This window comes from Citrus sinensis, chromosome 5, assembly GCF_022201045.2.
Source record: "Citrus sinensis cultivar Valencia sweet orange chromosome 5, DVS_A1.0, whole genome shotgun sequence".
NCBI lineage: Eukaryota > Viridiplantae > Streptophyta > Magnoliopsida > Sapindales > Rutaceae > Citrus > Citrus sinensis.
The window spans coordinates 4,945,547-4,965,821 of record NC_068560.1 but is presented as its reverse complement, the minus strand read 5'-3'; the positions used below and the strand labels follow the sequence as shown (position 1 = coordinate 4,965,821).

The window sequence follows — 20,275 nt, the reverse complement described above, 5'->3', positions numbered from 1 at the left end:
ACAGCTGCCATATCCCTAATAATATGCTCATGATCCTAATTGAATAATCTCTCGGATTTCCAACATCTTTTAATAATTTGTTATACAAAGAACTTAGTGTCAGCATTTTAACAAGATCTGGAAGTTCACATGTTTATTAACCGGGCGTGACTACGTTGCAGCATCTCTAAGTAACATCTTCCACAAATCCAGTTATTGATAAGGACTTTTCCAATAATTAAATTTTTGTTATAAACCAATCTTCAGTATTTGGCAAGACAAGCTGCAGAACATTTCTGACACATGATGACAATATGTTACAATAACAAAAAAAAGTTGATACCAATAATGAAAAGGCCATGACGACTGTTACTTACAAATGCTGCATAATATAATTGAATCCGTATTAACCACATAACATGAAGACGAACATACCTTACCCCTGAGGAATGTCATAGGATCATCCTGATAGGTCCCAACCAAAGTTAGCTGACAATCACAAAAGTTTTTTTGCTTATGGCGAGAAAAAAGACCAAGATGAATTGATTTAATTGACTGACTGCCTTTTATTATGCTAGAGCCTTTATTTATAATATTAAACATAACAAACTCAGCCTACAATAACAGCTGCAATCAAAATACGTAAACTGAAATAACACACTTATTATTTTTACGAAACACAAAGCTAAACAACAACTACTAAGGATTTGATCTTTTCCTCAATCCTAAGGATTTGATCTTATCCACAATGCTTGCACGATCGATATTCTCAAATGTAATCATGCATGCATGAACCATGCAAGGGCAAGGCTCAAGTCTTCACGTCATGTACTTGGGATTTGACTTATGCCCTCTGCTGGACTTGCGTGGCTCCAGTGACTGCTCCTTATCACATCTTATGCTACCATTTCACTTCTGTTTCTTGAAGAAGAAATTAAGGATGTGCTCCTAGATCAGAATTTTCAAGTTTTGGTAGCTTCACTAATTTCAGCGAGATTGATTGAGAAAATGCCTTTCTGTGGTCTGCTTTTTCAGTTATCTGTTTTAATGATGCACATTCAATTACCGACAAATGCTCCAGTTTCTTGAGGCTTCTCATCATACTAGAAGGAAAAATATTCAATAGTTCATCACAGTATTCTACATGCAAGACCTTCAATTTGCTGAAAGACCCCGAGGCAAGCTGGTGGTGCCATATTTTTCTCAAGTTTCTCATTAAGGCAATGCTTAATTCCTCCAAACTAGGGAGCATTACCTGAAAAAAATTTCATCAATTGCCTTAACAATTGAATTCTAATAAGACACAAGGAAAAGATGAGATTATATTATAGAATAGATCAAACCTGGAATCAATTCAAAGGCAAAGAAGAAAAGAAAGCCAATATATACAGAGATAAGTTCATCAGTGTCCTCAAGGCGAGGCATGCAGAATATAAATTTTATATAATTAATTGATGAAATCAATTAAATATAAATTAAGTATTTTTATTTTAATAATTAAATATTATTTCTGTTAATGACATTTATCCCCCCACATGCTGAGCTCCACAAAAGCAGGAGTTAGACAACTTTTCATCGATTAAACTTATCCTGTATACCAAACATCCCTACAAGTAATATAGAAACAACAGGAACAGGAATCTACCTTTTCATCAAATAGAGCTTGTGTGTCACCGTGATAGTTGCCTCCTGAACTCATTTCTACTGCATGTGCATAGATGAATCTTTTCAGTTCTGGGCAGAAATTAATCGAAAGTTGACGTAAAGAAGGGAGTTCAACTAAATTTCCAATGCCAAATCTTGATAGTTGTGGAAGATGTGAAAGTGAGAGGTAGACTAGTTTAGGAAAAACCATTTCAATCAAGTTCTCCTCTCTTCCCAATCCGGTGTCAATTATCCCTTGCATTGATGCACACTGACTTATCTCAAGTCGTTGGAGTTGCTTAAGACTATTAACCATAGAAGATGAAAACAAAAATTTCAGACAACCACATTTATCCACTGTCAATTCTGTTAATTGTTGACCAGAATAAGACGTTGCTGGAAACTGATTGGGCCATATCCTTTCAATGTTAATTGAGACCATTTCCAACTTCTTCAGCCCTGGAAAAACAACCTGCACATCCAAACAACTACTTGATATACTTTTTTGATCATTGAGTAGCAAGGAAAAATATGTGTGTCCATGTACGTCAACAGAAATGTAAACTACCTTTTTATTGAAGAATGCCAATAAATTCTGAGGATCATCCTCTGCAGTGATTTCTTCGGATCCTCCAGTAGTTGGAGTCTCCAGGTAGAATCCTGAACTCGTAAGCTGCGGTAGGCGTCGTAGTGCTAGGGAATGCAAGTGATTGAAGTTAAGCACCCTCATACTTCCATTCTCATGGTCATGGTTGTTAGTTTCCTCACCAACAATCATCCTTAGGATCTTGCAATCAGTCACTTCTAGTTCTTCGAGCTGCAAAAGGTTCTTAGCCATGAAAGAGGGAAAGAGATGCTTCAATCGATGACATTGTTCTATGTTAATGATTCTTAAGTTGGTGAAAGACTGATTATCTTCTGTGAGTTGCACTTGGCTGCCACATACCTTCTCCAAGAGAATCAAATTACAAAGAAACAATGACTGAAGCAACGGAAAAATAACCCGTCCCTCTGAGTTGGCAATACATAAAATCTTAGGATCATTTTGTACGTGGAGATGCTTCAATCGTGGGAATCCTTCTCCATTGTCTAATTCTTGGACAATATTCTGAATACCATTAAGATTATCAAGATAGAGATCTTCAGTTGTCTTCAGCAACTTTTTGATCCCATACCCCAAGTAAATGCTATTATCGAGCTTGAGTTTCAGTGTTCTTGAGCATTCATATTTTCCAGACCAGTTCCACACATCTCCTATAAATATTCTATATCTTTCCAAGTCCACAGAGATCAAATCCTCCAGCAGAAGTTGGGCATCTGGAATATGCATATCTAAAATGGTTAGACTCGACAATTGCTTTAGCTCAACAACACTAGCATTACTTTGGCCTTCAACCTTTCGAGTAAAGCTATTACCCATATATAATTCATTTAATCGAGACAAGCGTGACATAACTTCCGGTTCGATTACTTTAAGCTTTGAACAGTTGCTCAAATCTAGCAACTTCAAACGAGTTAGGTTTCCAATTTGTTCAGGCAACTGCTCAATATGAGAATTCCGAAAGCTAAGAATCTCCAATTTCGCCAGATCTCCAACTCTTGCTACATCTTCTAGATGGCAACAATCAAAAGACAATGTTCGAAGGTTGATTAAGCTGCCAAGTGACAAAGGTAATGAAGGGAAATGGATTCCAGTTAAATGCAGGACTAGGAGTTCTGTCATCCCATCAAAAAATTGGTTTGGGATTTGTAAAGAGGAATCTTCCGTAAACAACAGAAACAACTTGAGTCTTGTGCATTGAAGGCTATCTGGAAGCTCTGATATATCTCTAAAAGGTATAGAAATAGCAGTTGGATTTTTCCGTGCTGCCTTTTCTACCTCTTCCTTCACATCAGCGACGTTTTGGATATTAAACAGAAGCTTATCTGAGGCAATTAATACAGCCAAGGCATGAATGATTTGATGCATTTTAACATGATCTTCAGTGTCCCCGTTCAACAATAAACATGGACCTTTGAGATGATCCATCAACGTATAGACCCTATTCCTTGCTACTTCCAATGTGTCAATTCCAGTAAACAAATTGTCCAATGCAAAGACATATCTAATCAAGTCATCAATAGGTAATCTACTACCATCATTTAGTAGACCACAGAGTTGAAACAGAAATTGTGCTTCCGGTTCCAAAACCTTGTAACTCAATTCTATTGAAGACAAATCTGCATCCATTCCTTTGATTTTTCTTGGATTGGATTTTCTTAGCCAATTAATCGCATCCTTCCAAACGTGAGTACTTTGACCTTTCAGTGCATTTGCAATTGTTGAAACTGCAATTGGCAAACCTCCACATTTTCCAACAATCTCAACTCCTATAGCCCGACAGTCAGATTCTTTCGCTGAATCTCCTACAATCTTTTCAAACAAAGACTTTGCTTCTCCATCAGCTAAAGTACTGATGGAGAAAATCCTTGGATTACTCATATTTATGCGTAATACATGTTGATCTCTCGATGCCAATAATAACGTCCAGCGTCCTTGATTATCAACACTTTGTTTCTCGCCATCCCAAAAGGGAATTCCAATATCATCCAAGTTAATTTGAGTCCAAATATCATCTAATATTACAAGAACTCGCTTCTTCTTCTTCAATGCTTGACGCAGTTGATTAGCTTTCTCAACTAGACTGTCAGGACGGACAATTTCCAGGCCTAACTGATCAGCAATACGGCCACAAATTTCTTTCCAGTCTGGGGTATGAGTTACCTCAGCATCCACCACCACATCAAATAAATCCTCTTTCACGACTTGCCTTGCAACTACTTTGACTAGTGTGGTTTTGCCAACACCACCCATCCCATACAACCCAATCATGTTAACATTAGAATCCCGCAGTGACTCCATCATTTTCTGGAAAACAGGGTTTCTTGAAGGAAAGTGCACGTACCCTCTGACACTGAAGCGTTCCATGGTCTCTGGATCAGGACGGTGGCCAACATTCTGTCTTTGCAAGATAATATTCCCCTCTCTTGCCGCCTTCGCTGCCTCTTTGCTGAGCCTGTAACGAGTCATCATCTTAGAGCACAAATCTTTGAAAGTACAGCGCTTCTTGTTAGCTTCGTCTTCACCTTCATCTTCAACCACGGCGTTTCCTACTCGTTTAGTCCATTCATCAAACTTGGTAAGCCATTCCTGAACATCTGAAAAAATATCGTCCCCTTGTCTGTCTGCATGCTTGACTGCTTGTTCCACCCTTTCTCCTACGTTTTTCAGCTCCTTCACATTGCTCTGGTACTTGCACACATAAGATATCTCTTCGCGAATGGGATCGAACAATAATTCTACAACTTTTGATGCAATGCCTGAAACAGCTGCGCCGCCTAATTCTTCTGCCATCGCCCTGTTCTTTATGATTTTGTTTTTTTTTTTTTTTAAGTTTAACAAATTAAGGCAAAATGGAAAACAAGAAACAACCCACTGTATATTGATTAGTTGTAGACTAAGCAAAGATCCAAAACAACCCAAGAAGAATGAAAAGTTTTCACTAACAGAATATAGATTTTTTAAAAAATGAAATTACGAATACTACTGGCTATTTAACATTTTAAGCGAAATCAAATCAGAAACAGGAGTTACAGAAATAGAACAATTAATTGGAAATAATAATAACTTCAAAAAAGATTAAAGCAGGTGCACCTGGGGAATCAGATTGAACGAAGAACTGTTTAAAGATTTGATTGCTTCTAAAATTTTGATACTTTAGGACGGCTGATGAGCATGGGAGAATAAGTTTTACAAGAGTCAACTCCAAGTCATTCTTATTGATTTCTCTCTCCGTCGGTCACCAGTCACTACTAACTTTTTTATTTATCTAATATACTTTATCACTTACAAATCTTTTTTTTTTTAATTTTTTATTTCATTTTGGGAATTTTTTCCCTCGCAAATATAAAATTTACTCCAATTTACATCTACGCGACTCACATACAGAGGAGCAGTCCCAGCATTTCGTACCCACGCGAGTGGTGATATTTAGCGGGGAGGATGGGTCAATTTCTCCAACTTATAAAATCAGTTACTCCGGACATCATAATTTTTATGATATTATTTTTAATTTTTTATAAATTTTTTTAATTTATATCTATTATTAATTGAAAAAATCATATAAATTAAATTAAAATTAAAATTTAATTACTAAAAATAATAAATATAGGTATCATTGTGAATAAAAAATTAATAATAAGATATTTTTCTAACACTTTTTATTATTTTAAATATTTTTGTAATAAAAAAATATTTTATTTCTGAGATCAAATATTAAGTAAATGACCAATTTAATCCTTTTTTTATGTCAAGAGAATTATTAGATATTATGAAAATAATAGAGGGTAAGTAAAATATATTAATCTCAATAAAGAGAAAGCTCGCAATCCCTCATATTTAATGGCTCATTTTATATCATCAACTTATACGGGAAAATTTGTGCTGAGCCAATAGAAATGGCCTATGATGCTTTGTCAAATAACAGGGCAGTGGGTCTTATAATGGGAACCATTGGTGGATTCCTACTTAGCTCAGGTTTCACCTAAAAAAACTGAGCCTATGCCCAAAAGCTCGAAAAATGTTTAGAAAAAATTTAAAGATATATATTATTTTAATTAAAATACAGCATTTAACATGTATTTAATTCGCCCATAATATATATTTAAAGTTTTAATTAATTTAATCCCAACTTTTAAAGCCTAATTTCACCCAAAAAAATAAATTTTATGAACTATTAAATTTGTAAAACATAATGAAACAAATTTTTTTAAAATATAGAATTAAAATTCAGGCTTTTTTGCGTGTCTTGGAAAAAGCTCGACCTGAATTGGGCCAACAAAAGACATGCTAGGGCTAGGCTTGGGCATTGCCAAGCTCAGACCAAGCTTGACATTTTGCCTTCCCAGTCCAATTGTATGAACTAATACTCTGCCAAATGATAGAATATTCATAAGCCAACTTTGTTTGGACTAGCCTACACAAGCTTTTCTCCAACCTAATTAATCTTTTTTTTGCTAATATTTATTTTATCTTTATATAAAATTACTTAAAAATAAAAGAATTAATAATTTTTAAGTACACTCACATTATAACTAAATTCCACAATAATATCTAATTTAGGTAGTCTGATTTTATAAACCCTAATTTTTTAATTTACCAATTTAATCCCTTGCCATTTTTCAATTTAAAAAATGAACACAAAATTTTCTTACCATATTTTAACCAAATATACGCTTTTTGCACCCAAATACCCGTTAACCACGCAAAACACAAAACAAAGAGGCATTTCTCCAATCACATAAGCTCATTCCCTACCATTGATAACATCATTGATGAAGAGCAAGAAATTGAAGAATTCTCGTTTGGAATTAAATTTATATATTTAGAAATATTTTAATTAATTTGTATTATAATTTAATTTAGTTGCCTATTTTGAGTTTATTGTTTAAACATTACTTATTTAAGTTGCATTTCTAATTTTGGCATGAGCCTTGTTAAAATATATTTTCTAGTCATATTAGGATATGGGATAAATTGTAGTTAGTATAAATAAGTGTCTTTATAACTTTTACAGAAAAAATTAGAGCTGACAAAATTTGACATTACGCGATTATCCGACATGAACACAGCATGAATAAATAAGTATGGATCGTCAAATTTGACACAATTATTAAATGGGTCGGGGTTGGGTCGACATGATTAAAGTTAAAGTTTTTGACCCATTTTCTCAATCAATGATATGATTATATTTTCTATTCCAAATTAATTTGCAAGTTTTTATTATCAAAACTCAAATATTGAACATGACTCTTTTTTTTTTTTAAGGAAGGATAAACATATGTACATTATTTTATTTATAGAGTTTTATATAAATTTAAAAATTCAATAGTGTAAATGTGTAAAATATTGGAGTGTATATATGTGTGTGTGTGTGTGTGTGTGTGTGTATAGTGTGGGCGTTCTCATTTATTTTTCATGCGGACACATTTTAAAATTGCGGGGTTTAAGAGAGTTAGTTTTTTAACTCTTAAAAACTGCATGGTTTTATAGTGCATTCAATAACTAACTGTTTTAAACCGCACGGTTTAAAAGTGTGTCCGCATTAAAAAAAATGCAGATGTCCGCACCTGAGAACCACCGATCGTTTAGGAAAGAGGGACAAAGCAAGTAGAGGCAAAGATACCACCATCTATACAATATTCGTTTCAACAACAAAGGCCTACGTAGAGATGGGTCAAGCAAAAGTGAGGAAGGTTGAAGAGAAACTTCGCCAATTCCATTGAAGTTGACCCAGAAAAAGGGAGTTTCAGTAGCATCTGGAGGATAAGCGTCAGAGCAGAGGCGGAAGTATTTGAATCATATTCAATTGACCCAGTGGAAATGCAGTATGTATATATGTATCTATCTATTTATCTATATACATATGTACAATGTACAAATGTTTGATGTAAATTTTGTTATATATATAGACATTAAATAGGCTATTGCGCAACCTATTTATTTTTCAGTATCGCATTTGCATTTTAATATTTTGATACGATTATTAAATAGGTCGTGTTTGGGTCAACATAAATTTAACACAACACGAACACGACCTAATGACCTATTTTACTAGCTCTGGACAAGATATTTGTTATTGATTATTTCTTTAGAATAAACTCTTAGCATGAGTTATATTCTTCTTATTTTTCGGTATTTTGTAAAATCAACAAGTTTTAATATCCTAGGTTAATCAATACTGAATTTATGTTCTTTCTTTATTCTATATCCTCACAAATCAACGAATATTGAAAATATTGCTATATCAAGTTTCACTACAAAACATTTTTTCTTTTTTGGTAAAACCACACTACATCAATCGCTAATCATAGTGCAACCAACACAAACTTCACACTCTCCGTTTGGTTTATAATTATTTAATTGATTGTTTGATTGTGACAGGAACTATTAAAAGAGACTTACCAAAAAATGAATGATGTATGAATTTGACAAATTGAAGTAGAAAATCACTGTTCTTTTGTTGGACTTGTATAAATCTTTATTGATACATGTTCGACAAAAAGATTAGCACTTGCGAACTACCAAAGATCTTAGTAAACTCATTCGAAAACCCAAGTCACTCATTTGTAATGTTTAGAGACCATATTTTTAGGTGCAATTTACTTGAGGGCAATGGCAGCGAGCTTTTTCCAATTTAGGGATGGCAATGAACTTGCTGCCATCATCCACCGCCATCACCCACAATTTCTTTGGGCAATGGGCAATATCACCGGCAACGACATTCATGGCCCAAAGTTTAGCTGCAGCGAATATGGTGATGGATGCCATCACCTTGGCAATAGCCTTGTTGCCCTAACAATGGGGTGACGATGACGTCCATCGCTCATATTCTCTGCAGCCAAACTTTACGCAATGAATGTTGTCGTCCGCAAGATGATGCCCATCGCCCATGGGTGACAACTTCCATGTTAGGCCAATTGCCTGGGTGACAGCCCTCATCCCCCAGGCAACGGTCAAATCCATTCAATCAAATTTCCATTCCATGTTTAATAGCCATCAACCATCTCACGTTGCTTACAAGTCTCAATTTTCCTAGAAAATTATTGCCGTTGATTTTCCAATACTGGCCTAATACTTTCAAATAATTATAAACAAAATTTTATGGAATGGCAACAAACTTACGAAAAACAACTCTTAGAGGCAATTTATCAGACAGCTAGCGTGCCAATATTTTATACCACCATTGTTGTGAACAACTGCTTCTATGGTAAAAAATCCAGCACTCAAAGTAGTCTCAGACCTCAAACAGATCAACAAATTTAAAGAAAATGGAAAGGAAAAAATGTTAAGACTTATAATTGCTAGCTGCTGACTCTCACATTTCCATGCGGCCTATGTTCTCAAGCCATAGTCACTTGTCGTACGAAGTCCTGCATGAAGGAAACAAGTAGCCTTATAAGCTGCCATCGAAAGAATTCTTGTTGGTCAGGTTTCATAATAAGGGTTGGAGGTAATGTGGGCATTGATGGTGTGATTAGGGATTGGGTATTTTTTGTTTTTGTTGTTTTTTTTTTTTTTAATTTAAGGTAATCCAGTCCAAAATGTGTGTATGTGTTTATAATTGTAAGACTCAATCCTCGGGTTTAGAACCCTATTCATTATAGAATAACAAATCTGAGAACAAGTATAAAAAGAAAACCGCACAACTGAGATTTGAGAGGGAAATGATGCACGGCAAATTTTGTGAATATTTAATAAATACATACCATTTCCTTGAACAATCGTTGTGTGGTATCATTGAGGTTGCCTTCCCAACACTGATCCTCATCTTCATCTGACTGTTGCAATCTTTGCAGATGTGGTGTTTGTCTTCCAGAAAAAAATTTATCATCTTTGGGCATTCTCTGACAATCAAACGTTCCCAAGGATGGGATAAGAGCATAATTCCCCAAAGAAAAGACTTGGCAAACAGTGAAGTTCCAAATACTTCAGTGACTGGAAACAATACGATCCTTCTTTACCTCTAGTCCAACCTGGCTCTACGACTTTTCCTATCCTTTTGCAATCAATTATAAGCATTCTTGTAAGTTTCACCAGAATTGCAGCAGTTGAAAGCGTCGCCAAATTCATCAGCTCATCATACCTTGATCCTTCAATTGTTGTCAGATTTTGAAAAGACACTGAGGACAGCAATAACTCTGCGGCATTCTGATATTTCTAGAGTTCTCAAAATTTGAAAAATCTTGCAGGACTGAGAATTTTCTTTAGCAGATGCAACAACTCAGGCAATTGAGACAGCTTCAACTCTTCTAGACTGGAGAATGCAAACTGCAATCAACCTAAGTATTAAATGTAAAAATATAGCTTGTGTTCAAGTCAGTATCTGATTCCCGGATTCCAAGTAAGTTTGAATCATATAATTGTTATATGAACATAGCAATTCATAAAAAGTTTGAATCATATAATTGTTATGTCAAGATAGCAAATCATAAATAAGTCAGAAAATGTCTAGTAGAGAATATTTTAAATCTGAAATGCATCCAAGTCAGAATATGTATAGAAGAATATTTTAAATCCGAGATTGATCTAGTTAAATATTTTGAAACCACTGCATGTCCATGAGGGAAAAAAAGAATGCATTTAGCATTTGTAAACAGAGAAGATTTGCATGTTTGTATTATTCAACTATTTTACTGTCATTTTTCAGTTCAATGCTAGTTTTTTTTTTTTTTTTTATAATACTCTCAATAAATCCTTCCGAAAAAAAAAATTGATAAAAGACAACAACCAAACTTAAAAACAAACAATAACAACAACATGAAAGCCAGACAAAACCAACCCAAACCCCTTTTCACGTGTTTTCAAATATATATAATGAACATTTTTCTGAAAACAATACTGCCTCGTTCAAACGGATTACTATGAATATTTGTGAAGCACTATTCCTAGGCTTGTGTAAAGAATTCTGTTGAATTAAAAAGTGGCAGTAAGTTATGACACTGTGCTCAATCCTTTATAAAGTTTGAACTTGTTCAGTCAAAATGCAACTAATAGAGAAAAATTTTTAATTTGAGATTAATATTATTTTTTTAAAATACATTAGTTTCCGAAAGATGTTCCAGCATCAAGGTTTTCAACTGAAAATAGGGGACTTTGATTGTAAGATTAATCAAAAGAACTTCAATTATTTTGTATGTTGTTCAATCATGTTTGAAACATTGTTAATTTGAATGCACTCAAAATTTGCAGAGATGTGAACTAGGGATTTTACTATCAGCATTCATATGGATCATAAGGACCTAAGGATATAGAATTACCTGTCATGATGCAATATTTTATTTTGGAGAACACTACCTAGTACTTCTGAAAAAATATGTTTGCCATTACCTAGATTAAGTAAAATATATTCAGCAAGTAAAATATATTACACGTGCTTCATTTGTAATACATGATGATAATTGGGGTATTTTCAGAAGAGAATAATATGAAGTCAGACCTTATCAACCAAGAACAAGGAATATTGGCCCTCTTGGTGAGATCCCTAGGCTCAGAGCTTCCGAAGCAAATATTTACAGTTTGTCACATCTCCTCTAACCTTTTTAACACGAGCCACTGAAACATGCATTCCTGAGCAGAATTTTTAAGTCTTGGTAGCCATTCCAGCAAGGTTAAATGAGGAAACATAACCAGGGATATCCACTGGGTATTTAGGGCTTACTGACTTATCTCTTCCAGTGAATCACACCAAATTACCAACAAATGCTCCAAAACTTTCATATTTCTCAGTGTATCAGCTGGAAAATACATTCTGCAGACTATAACAGTGTCTTATATCCAAGTAATTTGCTAAAAGAATCCAAAGCAAGCTCCCAGTTGTCCCATTTATTTCTCAAGATTTTCACTGCTCCAATCGTTAATGCCTCAAAACTAGGGAATCCAACCTGGAGACAAGAATTCAATATTAATTGCCTTAGTTAATAATTTAAGCATCACTAATGTATAACTGGCAACAATAATAAAGATATCTATTTCGCAAGGAAAATATGACATAATAGATTAAAACCGGTCTGCAAGAAAAATCCACCTTGTCATCAAAGAGAGGTTGCATTTCAGTAATGTGGATGTTGTCTTCCATGCTCACTTCTGCACATTTACAACCAGAGATGAATCTTCCAGATTAGGGCAATCATCAATAAAAAGTTCAACCAAAGAGGGGAATTGAACAGAATTTCCAGTGGCAAATCTTGTTAGTTTTGGAAGACCATTGAGCTCCAGGAAGACCAGTCTAGGAAAAACCATTTCAGTCATCTTTGCCTCTTTTGCTAACCCAGTGTCGTTGACTACCCCTTCCATTGACACACAGTCACGTATCTTAAGTTCTTTGAGTTGCACCAGACTATTAACCATAGAAGACGAACACAGAAATTTTAAACCCCCACAGCAATCCACTATCAAATTTGTCAAATTTTGGCAGCCAGAAGTTGCCAGAAAACAATCTGGCCATATCTTTTTGATGTTTGTTGAGAACAATTCCAACTTCTCCAGGCATGAAAATATGACCTGCATGCCAAAATGGTTCTTTTTTTCATTCATAAGTTGATACTTTTTTTTGTGAAGTTGAAAAAAAAAAAAGAGATAAGAGAAACAGAAACTAATTGTGGGCAAATATATAACTTCCTCTAACCACAAAACATCAACAACATACCTTATCATTGAAGAGTGCCTCATCACAATCATCATCTCCAACGAGTTTGGTAGTAGTTGCTGTCTCAAGGTTGAGTCCTAAACTAGTAAGCTTTGGAACTTTGCGTAGTGCTAGGGAATGCAAATGAGTAAAGATAATTCTTCTAGCACTTTCATTAGCGGGAACGTGCTTTTCACTTTCCACACCAACAAGCATTTCTAGGTTATTGCAATCAGTCACTTCTATTTCTTGAAGATTCAATAGGTTTTTGGCAATAGAGAATGAGAAGAGATGCTTCAATTTACCACAATTTTGAACTTTAATGATACTTAAGGATCTGAAAGAACAATCTTCTGTGAGTTGTCCATGGCATAACTTCTCCAAGTTGATTAAATTATGAAGAGACAATGATTCCAGCAAAGGAAAGGCATTACAAGCAGCCCCTTCCACTGAACTGACAATATATAAAATCTCAAAAGCATTTTGTACAAGGAGATGCTTCAATCGTGGGAAACCTTCCCCATCTAATTCATGAAGAACATTCTGAAAGCCATTCAGCTTATCTAGATGGAGATCTTCAGTCCTCCTCAACAGCATTTTAATCCCATGTTCCAAGTACATGGGATTATCAAGTTTGAGCTTCAATGTTCTTGAGGTTTCATACTTTCCAGTCCAGCTCCACACATCTCCTAAAAATATTTTATATCTTTCCAACCCCACAGAGAACAATTCCCGTGGCATTACTTGAGCATCTAGAATATGCATCTCTAAAGTGGTTAGTCTTGACAATTGATTTAGCTCGGCAAGACTGGCATTATTCTGTCCTTCGATCTCCCAGTGAGTGAAGCTATTTCCCATGTATAGTTCTTCTAATCGAGGCAGGTTTGATATAACATTTGGTCTGATTGATTTAAGTTTTGAACAGTTGCTCAAGTCTAGCAACTTCAAACGAGTTAACTGTCCAATTTCTTCCGGCAACTGCTCAATATGAGAATTCCGAAAGCTAAGAATCACCAATTTCTTTAGAGCTCCAACAGTTGCTACATCTCCTAGTACGCAGCATTCAAAAGACAATGTTTGAAGGTTAATTAAGCAACCAAGTGTTGAAGGTAATGAGGGGAAATGAAATCCATTCAATGACAAAACTTGCAGACTTGGCACCCCTTCAAAAAAGAGGTCTGGGATTACTAAAGAGAGTTTTTTTGAAAACAAAAAAAATAACTTGAGTTTTGGACATTCCAGCCTTTCAGGAAGCTCTTGAATATCTCTACAAGGAAGAGAAATAGCAATTGGATCTTTTTGCGTCAAATCTTCGAGCACTTCCTTCAAGTCAGAAACATTTTGTATATTAAACATATGTTTATCTCTGGCAGTCGATACAGCAATGTCATGAATGACGTCATGCATTTTCACATCATCTTTATTGTCACCATCTAACAACAAACACGAAGCTTGTAGATCATCAATCAAATGATGCATCCTGCTCCTTGCTTCTTCCAATGAGAAAACATCTGAAAATAAATCCAAACCCATGGCACACCTCAACAAGTCATCAATAGGTATTCGACTACCATCATTTAATAAACTACAGAGTAGAAACAATGACTGAGCTTCCAGGCTTTTCAAAAAGTTATAACTCAATTTAACACTAGAGTACACAGTTGAATCTAATCCAGAGATATCACGATGATTGGAACTCCTTAGTTGAAGCAAGGCATCCTTCCAAACGAAAAGACTCTTATTTCTCAGTGCTGTAGCAACTGTTGTAATTGCAACAGGCAAACCTCCACATTCTCGAGCTATCTTAATTGCTAGATTTTGAAAATCCAAAGGTCCTTCAAAAACACCTGACATCTTCTCAAACAACTGCACTGCTTCTTGATCGGATAAAACATTAATCAAGAAATTCTTCTGAGAATTCATCTCATTGTACAATAAATCTTTTCTTCTAGAAGTCAACAACATTGCGCATCGCCTCCGATCATCCTTTATTTCATTCTGATAGTTTTTATAAGGAATTCCAACAGCATCAAGATCAAGTCTATTCCAAACATCATCTAATATTACCAGAACCCTAGATGCTTTCAACCTTTGGCGTAGTAGATGAGCTCTCTCAGAAACATCCTCATGTTCGCCCAAAAACAGCCCTAACGCACCAGCAATTTCATTTTGAATTGCTTTATAGTCTGGCTTCTGACTTACCACAACCATAACCACCTCATCAAACAACTTGTCTTCCATCACCCGCCTTGCAACTTGTTTGACCAGTGTGGTTTTGCCCACACCACCAATCCCGTAGATCCCAATCACATTGATATTATCATCCTTCAACGCCTCCATAATATCCTGAAAAGTTGGCATTCTTGATTCAAACTGCTCGTAGCCTCTAAGGTGCAGGGTTTCTGTCCACTCTGGAGCAGGAGTGTAGGAAGTCGTATTAAAGTTACCTTTTGCCAAGAGATCAGAACCTTCTCTTGCTGCCTTACCTGCTTGCTTGCTCAGATTGTAACGCTTGAACAAATTTGGGCACAACCCTAAGAAACAGGGTTTCTTGGCTTCACTTTCATCGGCAAGAATGGCTTCTACATTTTCAGTGAATCTATCCACGTGACTTAGCCAGCACTTAACATCCTCATAAACCTCTTCCCCTTTTCTCATAGCATAGTCAACGGCAGAGCGCACGTCTTCTTTTTCATATTTCAGCCTCGTAAGTACTTGACTCAGCTCTTCCACATAGCTCTGGTGATGGGACACATAAGATATCTTCCTGCGAATGGGACCGACCAATTTCTCTGCAACGGCAGAAACAGAAAGAGCAACAATTTCCATCGTTTTTTTTTCTAATTTGTTTTTGGGTTTAACAAACTAAGCCGGCAACAAGCAAACCAGATAGTGCTCTTGACTTACAAAAGATCTGAAAGAAAAGTTAAACGACAAGTATTTGAGCAACAGATCACAAGTTGAGATAAATTAATATCAGAAATAATCCTAATAAGTTTTTAAGAAAAGAAAAATTGAGAATAATTATCTGGAAAGAAAATTATGATAATAAGATCAGAAACAGATATTTCAAACAACCAAAACAATAAAAATTTCCCAAAAGCTTACCTGATGAGAAAACTGATTGATTGCAGAGCTATTTATCGATCAGCGGATGGCGATTCAAGAAGATTTTCGTTTCCCTTCTCAAAGAAAAGAGTTGGATGAAAATGGTAGGGATAAAAAGAGTCAACACCAAGTCATTCTTTTGCGTTTCTCTCTCCGTCGGTCTGCCTCTTTCCCTCTCTCCACGCCATCCCCACCATTTAAATTTAATAAAAATCGACAAAAATTACATTAACAAATGTAATGCATACTAATGATAGAGATTTAATATGCGCTTCTTATTTTATAATTTAATATCTCAATTATATGGGACCCATTTGACGGCGGGGCCCGGCTCAAACTGATTCTGCGAGCGCCTGTCTTGTAATTCTGCATCGGAGTGAGGGTATTTTAGTAATTTAGATAGTCGATAAAGTAAAAGCGAGCCACCGTACTCACTGTAGAGATAAGGAAGGACCCTGTCGCTCGTAAGACTTGGAAAGATGCCACGACAACGGTAAAATACCCTCAGCTTATTTTATTTATTAAATAATAAATTTTATAATTAATAAATATTATTAAAATATTCGGCAAACCTTTGAATTATATGCATTTTTTTTAGTAGGCAAGTATATATAGATATATATTTAAAATTCTAGTAAATATTATATTATAATTAAAGAAAAGTAATAGATAATTGGAAATCACTTGAGATAGTAATAGTATGTTGATAAACAGGGAACTCGAAACTCAAGTGCTACAAGTCGTTTAGAGGATTCAATCTCAGCTGACTTGTCGCTTGGGGAGTTCTTCAGAGTAAAACCGACATCCTCTCTTCCGTCATTCAACCTTTAAGTAATACACGTGGTTTACACGTGTGATGAAGCTGAAATCTCATTAGCTCAAGAACGACGTCTGTGATTGCCGTTTCAAGCTCACTTATGCCAACTTGTGACAAGCACGTGAGAGAGGAGTTTCTTGGTTAGATTTGGCGGGAGGGGTAGTTAGTGTAACAACCCAGAAACAGAGGTTAAAAGGTGCAGGCTCTGTCATCGTCTACACACGAATTGGGAAACATTGAGAGTAGAGAGAAGATAGAGAGAGAAATGGGTTAACAAGTTCTTGTTCTCTGTAAATCAATTTCTATTCTTGTATTGTTTTGTGATCTCAATTAGTGAAAGACTGTTGCTTTGTTTCCAGTGGATGTAAGCACCACTTCTTGGTGCTGAACCACTTATACTTGGTGTCGTAATTGTTTCTTTAAAGCTTTGATTCGTGTGTGTGTTTGTTGCTGGATAATCTGTGTTAATCATTCTTAAACCATCGATACATAACTAGAGTCTTGGGGAGAATTTGGTTAGTCTTTTCAAAGCCAAATTCACAACAAATTGGTATCAGAGCTTTCTGTTCTGTATCAAGGTTCAAGAAATGACTAACAAGGTGGATCTTGAGAAGTTCACGGGTCAGAATGATTTCAATATGTGGAGGATCAAGATGGAAGCATTGTTAATCACACAAGGTCTGGGAGATGCCATTGATCCAATCATCAAGAGTGAAAATGCAGAAGCTTCTTCTTCAAGAACTCCAGAACAGATGGCTGAGATTGACAAAAAGGCAAGAAGCACCATCATCCTCAGTCTTGGTGACTCAGTGATAAGAGAAGTTGCCAAGGAAAAGACTGTTGCTGGGCTCTGGGCAAAATTGGAACAATTGTATATGACAAAGTCTTTAGCAAACAGACTCTACATTAAGAAAAAGATGTTCTCACTGAGGATGATCGAAGGAGCATCACTTGATGAACACATAGATGAGTTTAATAAGGTTTGTGATGAACTGGAAACAATTGATGAAGGACTGAGTGATGAGAGCAAGGCTTTGCTGTTAATTAGTTCTTTACCAAAATCCTATGAACATTTTGTGGATGCCTTGTTATATGGAAGGCAATCACTCTCCTTGGAAGAGGTTAAATCTGCTCTTGGTACCAAGAAGTTAAAAGACAAACAAGACAACCCAGAGAGTGAATCAAGTGAAGGGCTAATGGCAAGAGGCAGATCTGAAAAAAAGGAGTACAAAGGAAAGAAGCAAGGAAGATCAAAGTCAAAGCAAAAACACTTGAAGTGTTTTCACTGCCACAAAGAAGGGCATTTCAAGAGGGATTGCCCTGAGAGAAAAACAAAGCAAAATGAATCAAAAGACACATCTGGAAATGCAACAATAGCCACATAAGAAACCAGTTTTGAGACAGCTGAAGTCCTCATTGCCACAAAAGAAAAAACTCAAGGTTAGTGGATACTAGACTCTGGATGTACTTTTCATATGAGTCCAAATAGAAATTACTTTACTACATATCAGTCCTGTGATGGGGGTATGGTGCTCATGGGAAATAATTCAGTTTGTAAAGTAGTTGGGATTGGGACTGTAAGCCTAAAGATGTATGATGGCATGGTTAGAGAACTAACTCAGGTTAGGCATGTTCCTGAACTTAAGAGGAATTTGATATCTATTGGCATGCTTGATCAAACTGGATGTGTCATTAAGGCTGAAAATGGGACATTGAAAGTTGTAAGAGGCTCAATAGTCATAATGAAAGGTACCAAACAAAATGGTTTGTATGTGTTGAATGGACATACAACTGTTGGAGAGGCAAGTGTCACTGAGAAGTGTGAAGATAAAGCAAGACTATGGCACTTGAGGTTGGGGCACATGAGTGAGAGAGGACTGAAGGAGTTTCAAAAGAATGGGGTGTTTGGAAGTGACAAGCTAAGCTCTTTGGGGTTCTGTGAAGACTGTATCCTAGGGAAGGCTTCCAGGCTCAAGTTTGAATCTGCAGTTCATTCTACCAAAGAGAAGCTTGCATATATACACTCTGATCTGTGGGGACCTGCACAAGTAGATTCTCTTGGTGGCTGTAGGTATTTTTTATCCTTCATAGATGACTATTCAAAGATGGTTTGGGTGTATGTACTCAAAACAAAAGATGAAGTTTTGGAGAGGTTTAAGAGGTGCAAAATTCTGGTAGAAACACAGACAAATTTGAAAGTAAAAGCTCTAAGAACAGATAATGGATTGGAATTCCGCAACAAAGAGTTTGGAGACTTCTGTGAAAGACATGGGATTATGAGGCACAAAATAGTCATACACACACCTAAGCAAAATGGTCTTGCTGAGAGGATGAACAGAACCTTAATGGACAAGGTGAGGTGTATGCTGCTATACTCAAAGCTGCCTAAGTTACTCTAGGCAGAGGCCTTAAATACAACATGTTACTTGGTAAACAGAAGTCCATCTACAACAATAGAATGCAAAACACCTATTGAGCTATGGTTTGGAAGGGTTGCAGATTACTCTAAATTGAGGATTTTTGGCTGTGTTGCTTATGCACATGTCAAACAAGGCAAATTGGAGCCAAGGGCTTTAAGGTGCAGGTTTCTGGGATACCCTAATGGAGTCAAAGGCTATAGGCTATGGTGCATTGATCTTAAGCCACCAAAATGCATTATCAGCAGGGATGTAACTTTCAATGAGTCAGAAATCTTGAACAAATCTAAAGCCACTGAATCCAAAGATTATAGATCAGAAACAAGACCTGGGAGTGTTCAGTTTGAGGTGGAGTCCCATGAACAAGATAGGACTGAATCAGAAACTGAGGAAGATACAGGAAGGGTTGCTGATGGATCTGATAGTGTTTAGGAGTCAGAGCCAGTTGAGAATGAAAATAACTCTTATTAGTTGGTCAGGGATAGAAAGAGGAGAGTTGTAAGACCACCTAAGAGGTATGTAGTAGCAGATTTGATAGCTTATGCATTAACAGCTGCACAAGAGGTAAATGAGGAAGAGCTAAGAACCTATAAAGAAGCTATAAACAGTAGGGATAAGCTGAAATGGAAGAAGGCTATGGATGAGGAAATTGAATCACTGATGAAAAATGGAACTTGGAAGTTGATAGTTAGACCAAAGAAAAGGAAGACTGTTAGCTGCAAATGGATCTTCAAAATTAAAGAAGGAATATATGATGCTGAACCTAGTAGGTTTAAAGCTAGGCTGGTAGCAAGAGGTTTCACACAAAGAGAGGGGATTGATTTCAAGGAAATCTTCTCTCCAGTTGTGAAACATGCCTCCATCAAAGTCATATGGAGGGTTAAAACAGGAAGGGCACAAGCTGGTGGGGTATGTTGACTTAGACTTCGCTGGAGATATTGATAAAAGGAGGTCTCAGACAGGTTTTATATTCACTTTGGGAGGCTGCACTGTGAACTGGAAAGCTACTCTGCAAAATGTGGTAGCTTTGTCCACAACTGAAGCCGAATATACAGCAGCTGCAGAAGCTTTTAAGGAAGCTATCT

General features: G+C 36.1%; 2 protein-coding genes across 11 annotated transcripts; both read right to left on the bottom strand.

The window, feature by feature from the left end:
• Positions 1-521: 521 nt before the first annotated feature.
• LOC102629920 (disease resistance protein At4g27190-like) lies at positions 522-5,485 on the bottom strand. 4 transcript variants are annotated; one of them, XM_006471072.4, is made up of 4 exons: positions 5,318-5,479; positions 2,192-5,021; positions 1,625-2,095; positions 522-1,234 (listed from the first exon to the last, which is right to left on the bottom strand). In XM_006471072.4, exons 2-4 carry the CDS (start codon positions 5,015-5,017, stop codon positions 914-916), a joined length of 3,618 nt encoding a protein of 1,205 aa, XP_006471135.2. In that variant the 5' UTR covers positions 5,018-5,021; positions 5,318-5,479; the 3' UTR covers positions 522-913. The 4 variants fall into 4 exon arrangements, with proteins under 4 accessions (XP_006471135.2, XP_006471136.2, XP_052297853.1 ...); XM_006471073.4 differs by having other exon boundaries at positions 2,192-5,026; positions 5,318-5,477; XM_052441893.1 differs by having other exon boundaries at positions 2,192-5,098; positions 5,318-5,474.
• Positions 5,486-9,342: 3,857 nt separating this feature from the next.
• LOC102629256 (probable disease resistance protein At4g27220) lies at positions 9,343-16,199 on the bottom strand. 7 transcript variants are annotated; one of them, XM_052440947.1, is made up of 7 exons: positions 15,957-16,199; positions 12,870-15,762; positions 12,249-12,724; positions 11,661-12,105; positions 11,482-11,551; positions 9,931-10,503; positions 9,343-9,594 (listed from the first exon to the last, which is right to left on the bottom strand). In XM_052440947.1, the coding sequence occupies exons 2-3, from the start codon at positions 15,675-15,677 to the stop codon at positions 12,302-12,304; spliced, it is 3,231 nt and encodes a 1,076-aa protein (XP_052296907.1). In that variant the 5' UTR covers positions 15,678-15,762; positions 15,957-16,199; the 3' UTR covers positions 9,343-9,594; positions 9,931-10,503; positions 11,482-11,551; positions 11,661-12,105; positions 12,249-12,301. The 7 variants fall into 7 exon arrangements, with proteins under 7 accessions (XP_052296907.1, XP_052296906.1, XP_052296908.1 ...); XM_052440946.1 differs by having other exon boundaries at positions 9,931-10,492; XM_052440948.1 differs by having other exon boundaries at positions 9,931-10,478.
• Between the last annotated feature and the right edge of the window lie 4,076 nt (positions 16,200-20,275).

What these genes read in the sequence shown, in the direction of transcription:
- LOC102629256 (XM_052440947.1), bottom strand. Translation starts at nt 15,677, where the DNA reads ATGGAAATTGTTGCTCTTTCTGTTTCTGCCGTTGCAGAGAAATTGGTC. An exon ending in AGGCACTCTTCAATGATAAG is followed by an intron (nt 12,725 to 12,869) that starts GTATGTTGTTGA and finishes TTTGGCATGCAG; the next exon opens with GTCATATTTTCATGCCTGGA.
- LOC102629920 (XM_006471072.4), bottom strand. Translation starts at nt 5,017, where the DNA reads ATGGCAGAAGAATTAGGCGGCGCAGCTGTTTCAGGCATTGCATCAAAA. An exon ending in TGGCATTCTTCAATAAAAAG is followed by an intron (nt 2,096 to 2,191) that starts GTAGTTTACATT and finishes TTGGATGTGCAG; the next exon opens with GTTGTTTTTCCAGGGCTGAA. An exon ending in AAGCTCTATTTGATGAAAAG is followed by an intron (nt 1,235 to 1,624) that starts GTAGATTCCTGT and finishes AATTTTTTTCAG; the next exon opens with GTAATGCTCCCTAGTTTGGA.